General features: G+C 39.9%; 2 protein-coding genes across 2 annotated transcripts in view; both read right to left on the reverse strand.

Annotated features, from left to right (window-relative positions):
- Window positions 1-682: 682 nt before the first annotated feature.
- On the reverse strand, window positions 683-1,953 carry LOC134742099 (UV excision repair protein RAD23 homolog A). The gene has a single exon (XM_063675039.1). It carries the CDS (start codon window positions 1,825-1,827, stop codon window positions 850-852), a length of 978 nt encoding a protein of 325 aa, XP_063531109.1. The 5' UTR covers window positions 1,828-1,953; the 3' UTR covers window positions 683-849.
- A 6,611-nt stretch (window positions 1,954-8,564) lies between these two features.
- Window positions 8,565-16,190, reverse strand: part of LOC134742126 (nucleosome-remodeling factor subunit NURF301) — a 30,211-nt gene continuing 22,585 nt past the window's right edge. The window contains exons 14-18 of the mRNA XM_063675088.1: window positions 14,827-15,362; window positions 13,649-13,893; window positions 11,359-11,526; window positions 10,341-10,621; window positions 8,565-9,208 (exon numbers count right to left, since the gene is read on the reverse strand). Coding sequence (XP_063531158.1) covers window positions 9,003-9,208; window positions 10,341-10,621; window positions 11,359-11,526; window positions 13,649-13,893; window positions 14,827-15,362 — 1,436 coding nt within the window. The 3' untranslated portion in view covers window positions 8,565-9,002. The remainder of the gene's footprint in view (window positions 9,209-10,340; window positions 10,622-11,358; window positions 11,527-13,648; window positions 13,894-14,826; window positions 15,363-16,190) is intronic.

Below are 16,190 nucleotides of genomic sequence, written 5' to 3' on the forward strand. Positions count from 1 at the left end.
GCAAACAATAATAAAAAATGTACCTACAACACAACCCTTATCGTAGGTACTACTTCCATTATAATTATTAATTAAACATGATATCTAATCTGGGATAAAATAATTATGCTGGAGGTCTAAGCCTTTATTGACTAGACTAGGGTACAGTCAAGGTATTAAATATCGACACGGACAAAGTGCCATAAATATGGGTACACGACCTTATTGCCTGTACATTAAGGTGTACATATTTTCGTTTTCCGTCTCTATATTGAATACTTGACTGTACCTATATTATATACTTTGTGGCTTTGTTTTTGCTCAACTTTTCAATATTATAATATAATACATAGACTTATACCAGGCACCCTAACCATGGTTGGCACTTGGAAACTTATTTTAGGGTGGTATTAGTGACTTTACTGACTTTTCGACAAAAATAGATGCGAATGACTGGTCATTCCTGAATATAAATAGTTCTTTCAATTGTCACTGGTATGTTGATAGGATACTAATTTTAAACAAATCTGAGTCATTGACCGTCATCAAACCCAGAACTAGTTTGTGAAAATTTGAATGTATGAAAACTATTGTTTTAGTGTTTTATATACAAGGGAGGGACTAAAAAAGGCTTCTTTTTATGCCATGTGCCATAAAATATCATTTGCCTGTCAAATTGTATTATTTAAAAAAAAGCACTAAATGAGTGAACAATAAGAAATTTATTAGACATAAATGATGACAAATTGTTGTGAAACTCAGTGTAAAAATACACTTGAAATATACAAGCAATGAACTATTAGTTAGGCTATTGACATAGATCGACAACATTTGTAATACACTTTTGTATAATATCATTTGTCAATTATGTTAGTCATCAAAATTCTGGGACAGCAAGAAGTTAGCTGCTAGATTTTCATTCTTTTCACAGGCAAAATATGCTTGAATGACCATATCTTCCGGAAATCCTAGTGCTTTTAGTCTTTCAATTGCCTCTTTGTCTTGCGGTGACACTTGGATGACGTTGGGGGGCTGCGCCTGGGGGGCCTCTGCAGCACTGTCTTCAACAGCAGCAGCTGCACCAGAACTAGCATTACCAGGTTCATTTAACATTCTAACAAAGGCCTGTTGATGCTGACTAATAGCTTGCAGCAGTGCAGGATTTGTCTGACCAATCTGTTGTAACACAGCATTCAATAAGTTAGGATTCTGTTGAATAACAGCTCGCATTTGTTGAAACTGAGGTTGGTCGCGAAGAAACGCTAATGGGTCTTCATCAGACCCCTCATCCACATCTTGCTCCTGAAGTAGTTCTTCAGGGATACCTGTTATTAAGTATTCCACTGCTCGTTCACGATTATTAAAGGAAGCGCGCAGCGCTTGCTCTACTTGTTGTCGGTTATATCCCATGTCCATGATGCTCTGCACGGTGGACTCGAAGTCAGGCTCGTTGGCTGCGACTGCGGCAGGCACTTCGGCTGCATGTTCGGCTTCCGCGGCAGTCGCAGGTTTAGGCGGTTCTTCAGCGGCAGTTTTGTCTTTACTGTCACCACTTTCTGTAGACGCACTTTCACCGGCCTCAGGAGCAGAAGTAGATGACGCTTGAACTTCAGACGCCTTAGGTTTTGTTACCATAATAACAATAAATTTCTTTTCGTCTATGTTATAGCTAACAAGCTTGTTATGGTCCAACAGAATCTTTCCAGCGTAGATAAGTCTTTGATGATCGGCAGCATAGTCTTTACCTTTTTCAACTTCAATTTTTAGTTTCAGTGCTTTGACGCTTTCTTCTGGATCGATCTCTACTTGAAACGTTTGTTGTTGCAAAGTCTTTAGTGTCACCAACATTATGTTATTTTCGCGTTGTGCTTAGTATCTGAATTATTAGTTTTACACTATTAACGATGTACCTGACTCGACAAAATTATCCAGTAAACATAACCTCTACTAAAATTCATTCAGTCAAATAATTGCTAGTCAGATGAAAAAATCAAATTGTCTATGGAGATGTGTATATTACCTATGTTGGTAGCATTGAAACATTTGAAACTGCAAAACGTATAAAGACTCCTGGGCTATAACCGCGAAAATCGAAGTTTGCAAATTGCGGGCATCTTTCTCTGTTAATCTTATTACGCCTTCATTGGAGTAAAAGAGAAAGATCCCCGCAATTTGCGAATTTCGGTTTTCGCGGTAGGCCCCCTGGGCTATAACAGCGAAAATCGAAGTTCGCAAATTGCGGGCATCTTACTCTGTCACTCTTATTACGCCTTCATTGGAGTAAAAGAGAAAGATCCCCGCAATTTGCGAATTTTGGTTTTCGCGGTAGGCCCTCTGTACACCATGGCCCAGCGTAAAGTGCCCTCCACACTCGTGCGCGAAGCTGCGAACGCGAGTGTGGAGTGTCGTTTCGCTTATCAGAGAAACTACTCCACACTAGCGTTCGCGGCTTCGCGTCGCGTAGTCTGGAGCGACTTAACACTACGAGAATATTACAGGATTTGTCTCTGAAAAATATATTAATGAAATCAACATAAATGAGAATGGACGTTTATTGGATATAGCTTTAAGATAACATTTGCATGCTTAACCAGCAAAATATGTCACTGTACGGGAAAACCTTTCCAATATCACCTTGTTGTACCATATTTGATGCAAATAAAAGAATTTTTAGAATTTTAATTTTATGACTAAATATCTGGAAGAGACGCATTTTACTTAAAGTACTACGAAAATGATAAAGGACTACTGAAGACATTGGTATTGAGGGCCCTACACACTCGTGCGCGAATCGCGGCGCGAAGCCTCGAATGCGAGTGTGGAGTGGTGTGGAGTCTAGTTCGCTAATCAGGGAAATCGACTCCACACTCGCGTTCGCAGCTTCGCGCTGCGTAGTCTGGAGCGAATTTGGAATTGGCAGCCAAAAAGGCATGCCCTATAATACGGGTTACCCTTATCATTAAGCGCTTTTTAAAAGCTTTCCCTTTAGTAATGTCGTAGTTCAGCCTTGCGTGAAAGAGACAGGATTAGTATATTACTCAGTATATTATATCTATCAAAGAACGCCGCCGCCGACGATCGCTCGGATTCGAAGTAATTAATGAACGTAATTAATGTGTGTTTTATGAACAAGGTAGACGATTTAAAATTAGCACGCTTATATGCTAAAAGGAAGCCCTTTATAAGGCTAACTAACCCTTATAAGCGATGTGCAAGGTGTCGGTGAGGGGATGATAAGGGTTTTGTAAGGGTATTTGGACTATCAATTATTATCATACATCGTAATGAAACCGGACTAATCCTAACAAGGTCTAGTTCCCCCTCTAGGTTGGAAGGTCAGATGGCAGTCGCTTTCGTAAAAACTAGTGCCTACGTCAATTCTTAGGATTAGTTGTCAAGCGGACCCCAGGCTCCTATGAGCCGTGGCATAACGCGAGGAAGATGATGATATACTGTCAAGCCGATTCCGTCAGTAGAAAAAAGTAGCAAATTTAAAAAATGTTATTGTACCATTTGAATTTCGCGCCTTTTCGTACTGACAAAGTTGTTTGGCAGACTATAATCTTTGATTTTATTAAGCAGTTTTCGCACGATCATACACGACGGTCTTTTAAGATCGTTTATCTTACTATTATATCTCACTCCATCCCAAAGAGAAAAGTAAGTATAATAGGTAAAGAGAGCCCTCTTGAAGCATTTTATTAAAACTCATTTGAAAGCGCTATCTCTAACATCTATCTCTAATCTCAATCTGAAACTAAGTATGTATGTGTGCGTGCACAACTACATATGCATCCATACGTGTACTTTCGTCCCAAATAATATTAGGTCTACTTGGTCAGTTTACAAGTCCATTTTTAGGGTTCCGTAGCCAAATGGCAATAAACGGAACCCTTATAGATTCGTCATGTCTGTCTGTCTGTCCGTCCGTCCGTATGTCACAGCCACTTTTCTCTGAAAATATAAGAACTATACTGTTGAAACTTGGTAAGTAGATGTATTGTGTGAACCGCATTAAGATTTTCACACAAAATTAGAAAAAAAAAAACTGGGAACTGAAACTTAAAAAAAAATTTTTTTTCATTAAACCCATGCGTGTGGGGTATCTATGGATAGGTCTTCAAAAATGATATTGACGTTTTTAATATCATTTCTTTCTAAACTGAATAATTTGCGCGAGAGACACTTTCAAAAAATGGTAAAATGTGTGTAACTCCTAAACTGACTAACCCCCTGTAACTTCTAAAATAAGAAAATGATAAAACTGAAATAAATATATGATGTACATTACCATGCAAACTTCCACCAAAAATTGGTTTGAACGAGATCTAGTAAGTAGTTTTTTTTAATACGTCATAAATCGTAACTTCACTCACGTTTCACATTAAAAAAATAATAATAATACATTGTTAAAATTATGCAATGTACGGAACCCTCGGTGCGCGAGTCCGACTCGCACTTGGCCGGTTTTTTGTTTGGTTTCTTGTATAATTTTTTTTTATTGATTGCAAGATATCAAACAAAAAAAAACTTGTAAACCGCCCAAGTAGACCTAATATTATGTAAAAAAAAGTTTTAAAGAGTGGAATGAATATAACAAAACCATAACAGTAAAGTAAGTATTTTTTCACCTCAGCAGCTCGAACAAGCCTACTTTCGTCACTCCCTGGAGTGAGGAAAGTGCGACTTTCCTCACTCCAGGGAGTGAAACAATGTAGCTTTTTAATTTTGTGAAGGCCATGAACTTCATACTACGGTTCGGTCCGGTCCGGTCCGGTCTCATCTCGTATCGTATCTTATCGTATCGTACATATTATAATACTTTTTTTTTCTGTTTATTCTGTGTAATTCGAAATAAATTTTAACCTTTAATATGTTCTCACTACTGAGGTGAAAAATTATGTGTGCAACACGAGAGCAAAGTTATTTTACATCTCATGTTTTTGAGTCTTTCGCTTTCTCGGGACTCAAAATAAATACTCGCAAGAAAAACCAACTTTCCTCTCTTGTTGCACAAATAACTATTATTGCTTTCAATTTGGTATACAGAGATAGTACCTATTATAAGAGCAGGTATGTTAGTACCAAGTAAGTTGAATCCACCGCTTGCAGCTTTCGACTGATCCATTTTCTTGGAATAATAATTGTCACATCAGGGGAATTTCGGGTAATATCGCCACGCCACGCTCTGTACACAGTTTGCTCCAAATATTATTTAAAATAAACACATGAGTAATGTAATGTTTGATGTCGTGATTTGGGTCCTTCTTGTAGCTGATGAATTTCACGCATAGGTCGTGTCGTATGTTTTGTCTACGCACTCATAGATGCACTCTTATCTTGTCTTACTTAGCGGAATCAAATTGCACAAATATTTGCAGTGTTGATGACACTGCAAAGAGTGTCATCAAGTTTGTCGTAAACAAAATTAAAATAGATAATTTTAAAGGTCTTTATCATAGCCAGCCTTATCATCGCTGATTGCAATGAGCGCCCCGGATGGTATTTTCTTCTTACCTTCGAGGATATCTAGGCCTCCCGGCATTGCCTAGCACCGTTAAAAATGTAAACCTTCAGGTTTTGTAACATTAGAACTATTGGGATTCTGATTACCCTATTTGAATTGTACTCGTGTTTTATGCTGCTTGCTTGCTTGCTCCGATTTTACTCTACTCTGCTATGCACTTTAAAGATATTAGTGAAATAATAAGCAAGTGCGAAAGTGACAGGCGGTAAAAAATTTAACCATGCTGCGCCCGCTGGTCTTGTAGTGGATACATATTTTTAATAAAAAGTAAAAACCGGCAAAGTGCGAGTCGGACTCACGCACGAAGGGTTCCGTACCATTAGTCCATTACGCAAAAACGGCAAAAAATTCGCGTTTGTTGTATGGGAGTCCCACTTAAATATTTATTTTATTCCGGTTTTTTTTTAGTACGGTTCATGAGATACAGCCTGGTGACAGACAGACAGCCTAGCCGCTTTTCTAGACGTGGAGGGGGCATTTGACCGCACCACGTATCAGGCAATCAGCATTGCAGCATCTAAACATGGCATAGAACCGACAATCTGTAGATGGATTGGTACTATGCTAAATAGCCGACTAATAAAGTCCATCCTCATGGGAGTTGAAATATTAGCCACGGCCACGAAGGGTTGCCCACAGGGGGGGGGGTTCTTTCACCGACTCTCTGGAGCCTGGTAGTGAACTCACTGCTGGAAGAACTAAACAAAGGCCCAATATACACGGTAGGGTATGCAGATGATTTAGTGATTCTTGTAAACGGGAAATTCCCGGGCACGGTATCGGAAATCATGAATACAGCACTGAAGCAAGTGGAGAGGTGGTGCAACCATCATCAACTCTCCATCAATCCTGGCAAAACAGTAGTAGTACCGTTTACCAGGAAAAAGACCCTTAACGGCATGAAGCAGCTGAAGCTGTATGGAAGGGTACTGGAAATGTCCGATGAAGTGAAATATCTAGGTTTAACACTAGATAAAGAACTGAACTGGAAAAAGCATGTCGAAACTACCATAACCAAGGCACTGAGGGTGTTTGGAATGTGTAGAACGGCATATGGCAAAACGTGGGGTTAAAATGACTTTAGTAGTAGCATAAGGATGGTCAATTACGCCACTGTCTTCCAAGCCGAGACATACGCTATAATTGCCTGTGTACATGAGAATATACTTAGGCAAACCCAAGGGAAGAATATCTATATACTCAGCGACAGTCAAGCTGCGCTCAAAGCGCTTAAGGCGCCCAGAGTGGACTCTAGACTGGTATACAATGGCATCCAAGCTCTGAACAAACTTGGAAGGCAAAACAAAGTGCAACTGGTATGGATCCCAGGGCACGAGGGATTCATAGGCAATGAAAATGCAGATGAACTTGCCTGAGCCGGATCTGCAAACAACCTTATAGGTCCGGAACCATTCGTGGGGTTCACAGGGAATCATCACAACGGCTATCAAATACCTTACTAAGACCAAACACCAAGAAGAATGGGACAGTCTGATGGGTCTAAAGCACTCAAAGCTCTTTATACAAGGGGTAGACTCTGGTTGGAGCAAAAAGCTTTGGAAACTTAGCAAACGGCAACTCCAAATAATAACGGGGGTGTTTACTGGCCATTACGGGGTCAAAGGAATCCTGGCCAAGCTGGGGCACGCTGACAACACCGATTGTCGTATGTGTGGCGAAGAGGAAGAGCTATAACACCTTATGTGTGAATGTCACGCACTCGCCAGACAAAGAATGAAGGACTTTGGAACAGGCTATCTGGAACCAAAGGAATTCAAAACGCTACCCATAAGGTCCATCATCATCATATGGAGATGGCGGGGAAAGCTCTCGAGTAGCGGACGGATCTTTCCTAGGGGGTAACTGCACAAAAGATCCCAATGGGTCGAAGTGTATCCATAAGGGCCCCCGAAATTATAAGATAAGATAAGATAAGACAGACAGACGGACAGTGGAGTCTTAGTAATAGGGTACGGAACCCTAAAAACAATCCATACCTGATATTATAAATGCGAAAGTCTGTCTATTACCTCTTCACGCTTAAATCCTTTAAGGGGGGGGGGGGGGGGAGTGTCCAAATTTGTACGGGGAATCGATAAAAAGCAGATTGGATCAAATATGTTACCTACCCAAATTACTAACTACGCAGACGATGTCGCGGGCAAAAGGTAGTACAGTAATAAGTTTATTGTATTGTTTTTTACTTCCCGACCGGTACAACAGGATTTAATGATTTGAATTTGAGTTTACAATAAAGAACTTCCCGTACTATTTTTACTACAATTAGGTGAACATTTCCGAGCATATTGGAGTTTTTTTTACAGTGAATTGAACACCAAAATGAGTTGGTAACAACTGAGATATTATAATATCAGTATAGTAAACTGTTTTTAATGTTCAATACCAGAAATAGTTACATAAATAAGGAGTCGGTTGTATTCTTGTTTTAAATCGTGGCACAGTATATATTTATATGTAAGCATTGCATTTTTATAAATTGATTTTGATCCTTTTTTTTTAAATCCTTTGCAGGCTAGCCACATTTTTTTTTTTATTAGCCTCCACCGATGAACAGCTGCCAAGTGTGCTGCTTGGCGGTCAAAGGTAACCCTTTGAGCCAATAAAGATGGAAAATAAAATTAATTCACAGAAAAAATATAATTCTAATAACTCAAATGTGTCGCCACCAACTCATAGTTTTAAGTCAGGTCCCCACTGAAAACCAGCGCCGCGGATTACCGCGGCATTATGCTGAGTGGGGTCCTATTTTAGCGTCCAATGTTTTTTGTCTGTATGTTTCCTTTTTTTTCATATATGTAATCTGTTGTGGCGTTAAATAAATGTATTTTCTTTCTTTCTTTCTTCTTTCAAATATGAAAAAGTGAATGCCACCTGGGTCGCGTTTTATAAAAGGTTTGTAACCTATAATCGCCGTTTGCCTTTTGTAACATCGACATGGTTTACCCACTCCCACTACCCATACAATCTCATACACTTAGCTTTGGTCTAGGCTAGGGTTTTGAGAGAAACATACTTGCCTATCGATAAAAAAACAATATTGAAAAGCATCATCAAGATGTATATTATTAAAAATTTATTACTTACATACAAGGTAGGTTTACTTATCCTAAGTACAACTAGAATAACTAAAATAGCTTTTTCTATTTTTAGCTAACATAAAAGGTATCTGACGAACTGTATACATTGCAATATTTTCTCTGCTATCGTTTATATCTAAAGAGAATCAGCTTCAAAGTATAATGCATGTAATAAATACAATAAATACCTAACATGAAACAATGCTGTACCTACTCGTTAGATACCTGTAAAATTATTTATATAAATTATTCTTTGTAATTTCATCACATACTTTACAATTTACAAGTGTTACAGATCATGTAGAATAATACAAATACACAAATTATCTTCAGTTCTACCACTGCATTATATTAACATCATTAATCCTTATTTTAGTCACTGTACACTGGCACTATTATCATTGCGTTGTTTCAAATAATTTTTCACGAAAGTACTTAATTTTTTGTGCAAAAAATGCTTCTAAACCTTCTGCACAACGATAGAATTCCGAGTCTTTAGGATTAAAGTACCGACAATTGTCAAATATTTTAGTCATGTCACCAATGAATTCACTCAACATACTGTAAGTCTGTTCATTCACTTTTCGTTCCACTGTTTGTAAATCTGAAACAAAGAAAAAAGCTATTAATGGTATTATCATTGTGTCGCGCTAGTCAAGCTTGTCCAGGAAAAAAAAAAAAAAAACTCCAGATATTGTTTTCAATGAGGGCTACCGTTTTTGTGCTCACCAGTTGGCGCCACTGTAGATGTAGGTCCAGAAAAACAAATCTTAAAATTCTTATATGGTTATTTTTATAAAATCAATACGTTCTAATATACACAAAGTCTAAATGTGCAATTTTTTCAACCTGTTTAATTTTGCATATATTTTAGCTGGCACTTGTTTTAAACCACTAACATTTATTGAGCTATATCTATTATTTACGATGATTAATCAAAGATTGACAAATATTTACCACAATTATGAATAAGGAGTGAAAATTCCCGAAAAAAAAACTTGAAACCCCCAAAACTTCTATGCATTTGACATTATGAAAGACCGCCATCTACACTAGCGACCCTAGCGGCGAAATTAAATGCGGTAGCCCTGATTCTCTCAGGACAGGGACACATATTTATGTACAACCAATTTAGCCTTGTTAGCCTTTTCGACGCCGTGTCAAACACAAAAGCTGTCACTCGGACGCCACGTCACCGAAGTGTCATAACTGAAATTGAACTTTATGCACATGCTCGTAGGTCTATGTTACTCTGTGGTCTATGACGGATTAATCAGTCTTTGGCGTTGGACCTGCGGTGCCGATATATCCGTCATTGGCGTCCAAATGGTTAAGCGTTATGTAGAAGTTAATAACTTTAAACATAAAAAAAATAACTTTCAATCGGGAATTACGAGGACAGCGCAAGAACAGCTGGGCTAAACCGTTAGCGCTGCACTACATCAAGAGATAAAGTGTAACCGTTGGCGACAACTGGTTGACAAGTACAAGAGTGAGTGAGTGAGAAAACGATCAAGCAGACATGCAGGATATTTTGACATCCATTTTTATCAATCTATTGTAACTTCAAACTGGGATAAACCCATTCGACCCTCTTAGGAAAATAACTTAATAACAAAATTGGAAAATCGGACAGTTGGATTTACCAGAGTTTGAAGTTAAGCGACTCAATTGAGCTCTATAAAAAGTCATACCTATTTTCTAAGTGTGATAATTACAAAACTAATATTACATACCCATAGGTTCCTTTATAATTTTATAGTAGGTAGGTGCTTCTCTAGGATCCACAGGTTCCATAAACGGCCACGCATTTTTATGTAACTGTATTTGCTTTATAAGCCTCTTTAAGTTTTCAAAGTCTTTCATGGTGAGTTCTTTCATATTAGCGTAATTGACCGAATTATTCTTTTGGCAATTTGGACAAATGTATTCATCAATGTTGTCCGCTTCCGATTGTAAAATTCCCACACAACGTCCATGAAACCAATCTTGACACCGATCGCAGCAAATATAAAACCTGAAAAATAAGAAAATCTTATTGAGCAAAGAATAGATGTTTAACACCATAACAGTATTATAATTATACATTCACCCGCTCGATCAGCGACCCGCTCCGGCTTCGCACGGGTAAACCTTAATAAATTACATACCTACCCCATACCTTCCTCAACAATCGCTATATTGGTAGATGAAAACCGCATGAAAATCCGTTCAGTCGTTTTCGAGTTTATCGCGAACATACAGACAGACGCGGCGGGGGACTTTGTTTTATTATATGTATAGATATACAGTAGGTATTGACAATATTACAATCAACTCTTAAGTTTATCAATGCATATGAAAATTCTAGCGTAACGCGGAATAAATACAAAATTTAAAAGGTTTAAATGTTTTTATTTTTTTGAACCAACAGACTTTTGACGCGGGCACTGTGAGGTGAAAACTTATCAAACTTTCCTCAAATTTAACTGAAACTACAGAGTGATGTTATCGGACGAGAACGCAGGCAAAAGCTAGATCTTTCCAATAAAATAATACTTTAATGTATTTTAGTTACTTCCAAATTATCCTTATTAGGTATCATTTGTATTCGCTTTGTTCACATATGTGGCTGCGATAGTGCGTGACCTTAGTATAGTACCTATTAGTTTAGTATCATGTTTTACCTGTGAGTTCCTATATTTTTATGTTAATGTCACAGCTGTTGGATCTCCAAATTAATACAATAAATCAATAAAATAGTGTGCGACTCACTGCGAGTTGTCGTAGGGCTGCCGACACAGGCAGTAGAGCTCCTGCGTCTCCTCGGCGCGCCGGCAGTCGGGGCACACGTACTCCTCCATGGTCTTGCTCATTTCCTCCGTCACGCCCACGCAGTCGCCGTGGAACCAGTTGCTACAGTGTTCGCAGCCCACGTAAAATCTGCACATTATACAAGATACAGTCGAAGAAGGAACTTGATGATTTTAGAGTTTTTAATGGCAAAACTTCCGTAAATTCCATCAAGCACGAGCTGTAAAGTTAAAAGGGTTATGGCTGCAATTGTAAAACTTTGCCATCAGTGCCGTCATATGCGTTACGACCAACGACTTATGAGGATTAAGGTTATTAGACAAATCTGTCAATTGGGTTGGCAACTGTCAAAGGTTTGCAGAGATGGCGCCATCATAGCTTGCCCCTTTTTCTATGAGATTTGGCTTAAAGGGCTGGCATCCAGGGCATTAAAAAAACAAAAATTTAACACAATTCTAGGGATTGACAGGGCAAGCTATGCTGGCGCCATCTGCTAACTATTTCGACCGGCCAACCCCATTCAGTACAATCATACTTATTGTCTTATATACCTAGTCGGCTCATAAGTTCTGTCACTGGCCTTTAAAATTTAAATTTGGAACTCCTAAAACAAAAACCGTTCTGCATTTGAATTTCGAATCTTTATTAAATATTTGAGTAGTATAATTTTGCAATTTTCTGTTTTCTTCAACATGGAGTGGACGCTTAAAGATAGCCGTACCGCAATAATTGCACTATATCGTTGTGATCACTCGCCGACGAAAATTTTTAAGCTACTTGAAAATTTAAAATTCTCTAAGATTTGTGTATCGTACCATAGAAAGATACAGTGAGGTCTCTAGTTTAAATGACAAGAAAAGAAGCGGTCGTCCGCGTACAGCTAGGACTCCAGCGGTTGTACAAGCAATTAGGGCACGCATTGCCAGAAATCCCGCTAGGAAACAAAAAGTTATGGCCCTCCAGATGGGTTTGAGCAAAAACACGGTGAAAAGAGTGCTTAATCAAGACCTGAGACTTCGTGCTTATAAACGAAAAACTGGCCATCTTCTCAATGGTCGGCTTAAAGCTTTAAGGCTTAAAGGATCTAAAGCTTTATTGAAGAAGTACGCTAAAAATAAGCACCGTTGTATACTGTTTTCGGACGAGAAAATTTTTGACATAGAAGAAAACTGTAATAAACAAAATGATAGAGTGTACGCTCGCAATAGTAAAGAAGCGTCTAATAGCATTCCCCGTATTCAAAGAGGTCATCACCCTTCATCTGTGATGGTTTGGCTGGGAGTTTCTTATGCGGGCGTCACTAGTATGCATTTTTGTGAGAAAGGAGTAAAAACTAGTGCCAAAGTGTACCAAGACACGGTGTTGACTAATATTGTGAAACCACTATCCCATACGATGTTTCTAAACCAGCATTGGGTTTTCCAGCAGGACTCTGCTCCAGCCCATAAGGCAAAGTCTACAAAAGCCTGGCTCGCCTCCAATAAAATCGACTTTATACGGCATGAAGATTGGCCCTCCTCTAGCCCAGATCTTAATCCTTTAGACTATAAAATATGGCAGTATTTAGAGGAAAAGGTGTGCTCAAAACCTCATGCAAATCTAGACTCGCTGAAAAAATCTCTTGCTACGGCAGTGGCCAATATCGACATGAAAGTGGTGCGTGAATCCATTGACGACTGGCCACGAAGACTTCAAGCCTGTGTAGATAATTATGGCGGTCATTTTGAATAAATGTTATACATTTAGATTCTCTAGTTTATAAGCTTTCAAACGCTGTACAAATTATACGGAATAAACTTAAACTTTTGATTTTATTTGATACTATGTATATGACAGAACTTATGAGCCGATTAGGTAGTTACTTTATCATAGTTACTGCTAGTTTTGAATACAAGACCCTTTCGATTGAATGATAAATGAAATAATTCACTGCGTCGAACTAGAATCGCGTGACCTATCGTAACTTGATCATGATGTTTTAGATTTTCGCCCTCTTTTATAAATTTACTGACTTTCCTCTAGTCTATTGTACGCAGTGCTATATTTGTCTACCGTTCTTCATCAATTCTCATCTACTCAAAGGTTAACTGGAAGAAATCCCTTAAAGGGATAAGTTCGCCTTTGTACTGCCTATTTCTGTGCCATATTTGTGTTCTATGTCTTTGTACAATAAAGAGTTTATACATACATACATGTTCTCGGAAAGTTAATCTGAAATGTAGGTAATCTAAATTGGAAAAGCGCGACTCACTTGGTGTTATCATAAGGTGTCCGACAGATGCACAGCAGCTTCTCCTTCTTGACCGGCTTCTTGCCGGCGGCGCGCGGCGTGTTGTCGCGCGCGCCGCCGGAGCGCCGCTTGCCGCCTCCGCCTCCGCCGCCTCCGCCTCCGCCGCCGCCGCCGCCGCCGCCGCCGCCGCCGCCGCCGCCGCGGACCTCCTCTTGTTTGCTCCGCTCGGCGCGCGTCCGCAGCGCCAGCTCGGCCGATAGCTCCTTCTGCAAGAACGATTTTGGCACAACAATAAGATGATAGGTATGCTAAAACAAATCCAGTTAAAATGTACAGTCAGCTGCAGGGAAAAGGGTACCCCCCCCTGCATAGAAATTTGTATGCAAAGGTATTGCTGACTGTACAAAGTTACCACACGATAAGGGCAGGTTTGAAAAATTATGTAATAGTATGAATTATCTCAGATGGTTTTTTCGGGCTCGGGCCTTGATCTGTTAAACAAAAAGTGTTGTCTCCTTTATGCAGTGGTTTACACTGCTTACTGCTAATAGCCCCGACATAAGTAACGGGAACAAGCCCGTTTAAAAAGCAAACTTACCATCCTATTTATATGGTTCAAATTCATAATCCGTAATTCGTAATTTCGTAATTCATTGTTTTTGTTCTTGTTTGCACAAATAGCTCTGTTTTACTCTGTAGAAACTTTATTAAACATGATGTTAAAATATTTTCATTAAGGAAACTGTAAGTCTAGCTTTAAGAAAATTTCCAGTGTTATGTATAACTATAGAAGACTGTTTGTTTCTTAAATAAATAAATAAAATAATACAACCCATTCGGAGATAACGCGTTTTGTTATCTTATCTCCAAAGAATATTACCACCCTGATTGTTCTCTGAATGAACTGTCACATAAATTTGAACCTTAATACGATCACGATAGTTGTTTTTTAAGCGACATGGTTGTTTAGGCACGTGCTGAAAACCGCTCTTAAAAGAAACAAAGACTTTTGTTTAACAGATTAGGGCCTGAGTCCGAAAACATCATCTGAGTTAATTCATACTATATGTATCTGACCATTGTATTGGAATACTAGCATCTTTTTTCACTATCCTTTTCTTATGGCCACAGGAGGAGGCGGCGAGACAATATGGAATGGCGACATATTAGATTAATTCTAGTAAATCAATATTTCGTACCTGTATTTCGATGCCCAACTCCTTTTCCAGGAGCCCACGCTTCTTGATAATATCCTTTTTAAGCATCTCCTTATGTTTGAATAGAAGCATCTGCATCCTCGAGTGGTTCGAGGCGGCGCGCCGGCGCTCGTCGGCGGCGGAGGCGGGCGGGTGCGGCGGTGTGGGTGGCGGTGGGGGCGCGCGGGGCGGAGCGGCACGGGGCGGGACGGTGCGCGGCGCAAGCGGCGCGGGCGGCGGCGGCGCGGGCGGCGGGGAGGCGGCGCGGCCGCCGCGCATGCGCTTGCGCGGGCTGCTGTCCACCCACTCGTCGTCGTCGTCGCCGGCGCGCGGCGGGCGACGGCGCGGCGGCGGCGGCGGCGGCGAGGGCGTGCGCGCGCGCGCCGCGACGGCCACGACGCGCGGCTCGCGCACGGGCTGGTGGTGCGCGATCGCGTTCGGCTCCGGCTTCATCTGTTTCTCCTGGTAGCGCTGCAGCTGAAGGAGCTTCTCCTCGATCTCGGGGTTGAGATTCTCCTGCTTTAACGCGCTTTTGATAGCTGTAAAGCGACAGTATTGTTTAGGAACTTTTAACCCCCTTATTCATAAAACTTTATGGGCCTGATTTAGTTAAATTATGTTTTATTCCTTTCTTACAGATACATAAGACAAAATGACAGATAAAGACAAACGATTCATATCTAATTCAGGCCAGTAACGCGTTTATGAATAACGCCATAAGTCTATTATAACAAAATAACATTTAGGTAACTTGAATTTCAATGTTTTTTTATGCTCTTTTTCGAATATCAGGCTGGAGCGCCTTTTCAGTGTTTTAAAGTGCTTAAATTTAATCGGGCAAGAAAATAAATAACAATACTTAAAATTAAAAATCAACAATATCTTATAAATTTGTACACGTAGGTACTGGGGGTCACGTACGTCACGTGATACGAACTTATACGGAAGAGTGATAAAGAGACAATAGCGTTTCGTTGTCTGCAAACGATTGTCATTTTGGCTAGGCTCCCTGATCTCCGGCAATCGTGATCGACTTAGGTTCACACAGCGTAATTTTTTCCGTTATACAGGATTTTTATCGAATACCGTAGTGTTAGCAAAATTTGTATGGCAACTTCCAAAGTCGTTCACACGGCGTGTATGCGGGATAGCCGTCTAGCCGATAAAATCCCGTATACGGTATACGGGAAAAATTAACGCCGTGTGAACCTAGCCTTACGCACACGCCGGTCGCGACAGTGGGGCACCCCTTGCTGAGCTGGTATATCGTCAAATGACGACCAAAACTCACTAGTTACTATCACAAGTTAAGAGCCATAGTCAAAGACATCCATGAGCCATGGTTAACTCCGTAATAGATGGATACA

This window comes from Cydia strobilella, chromosome 6 (assembly GCF_947568885.1).
Source record: "Cydia strobilella chromosome 6, ilCydStro3.1, whole genome shotgun sequence".
Lineage (NCBI taxonomy): Eukaryota > Metazoa > Arthropoda > Insecta > Lepidoptera > Tortricidae > Cydia > Cydia strobilella.

Coding starts and splice junctions, on each gene's coding strand:
- LOC134742099 (XM_063675039.1), bottom strand. CDS start 1,827: ATGTTGGTGACACTAAAGACTTTGCAACAACAAACGTTTCAAGTAGAG.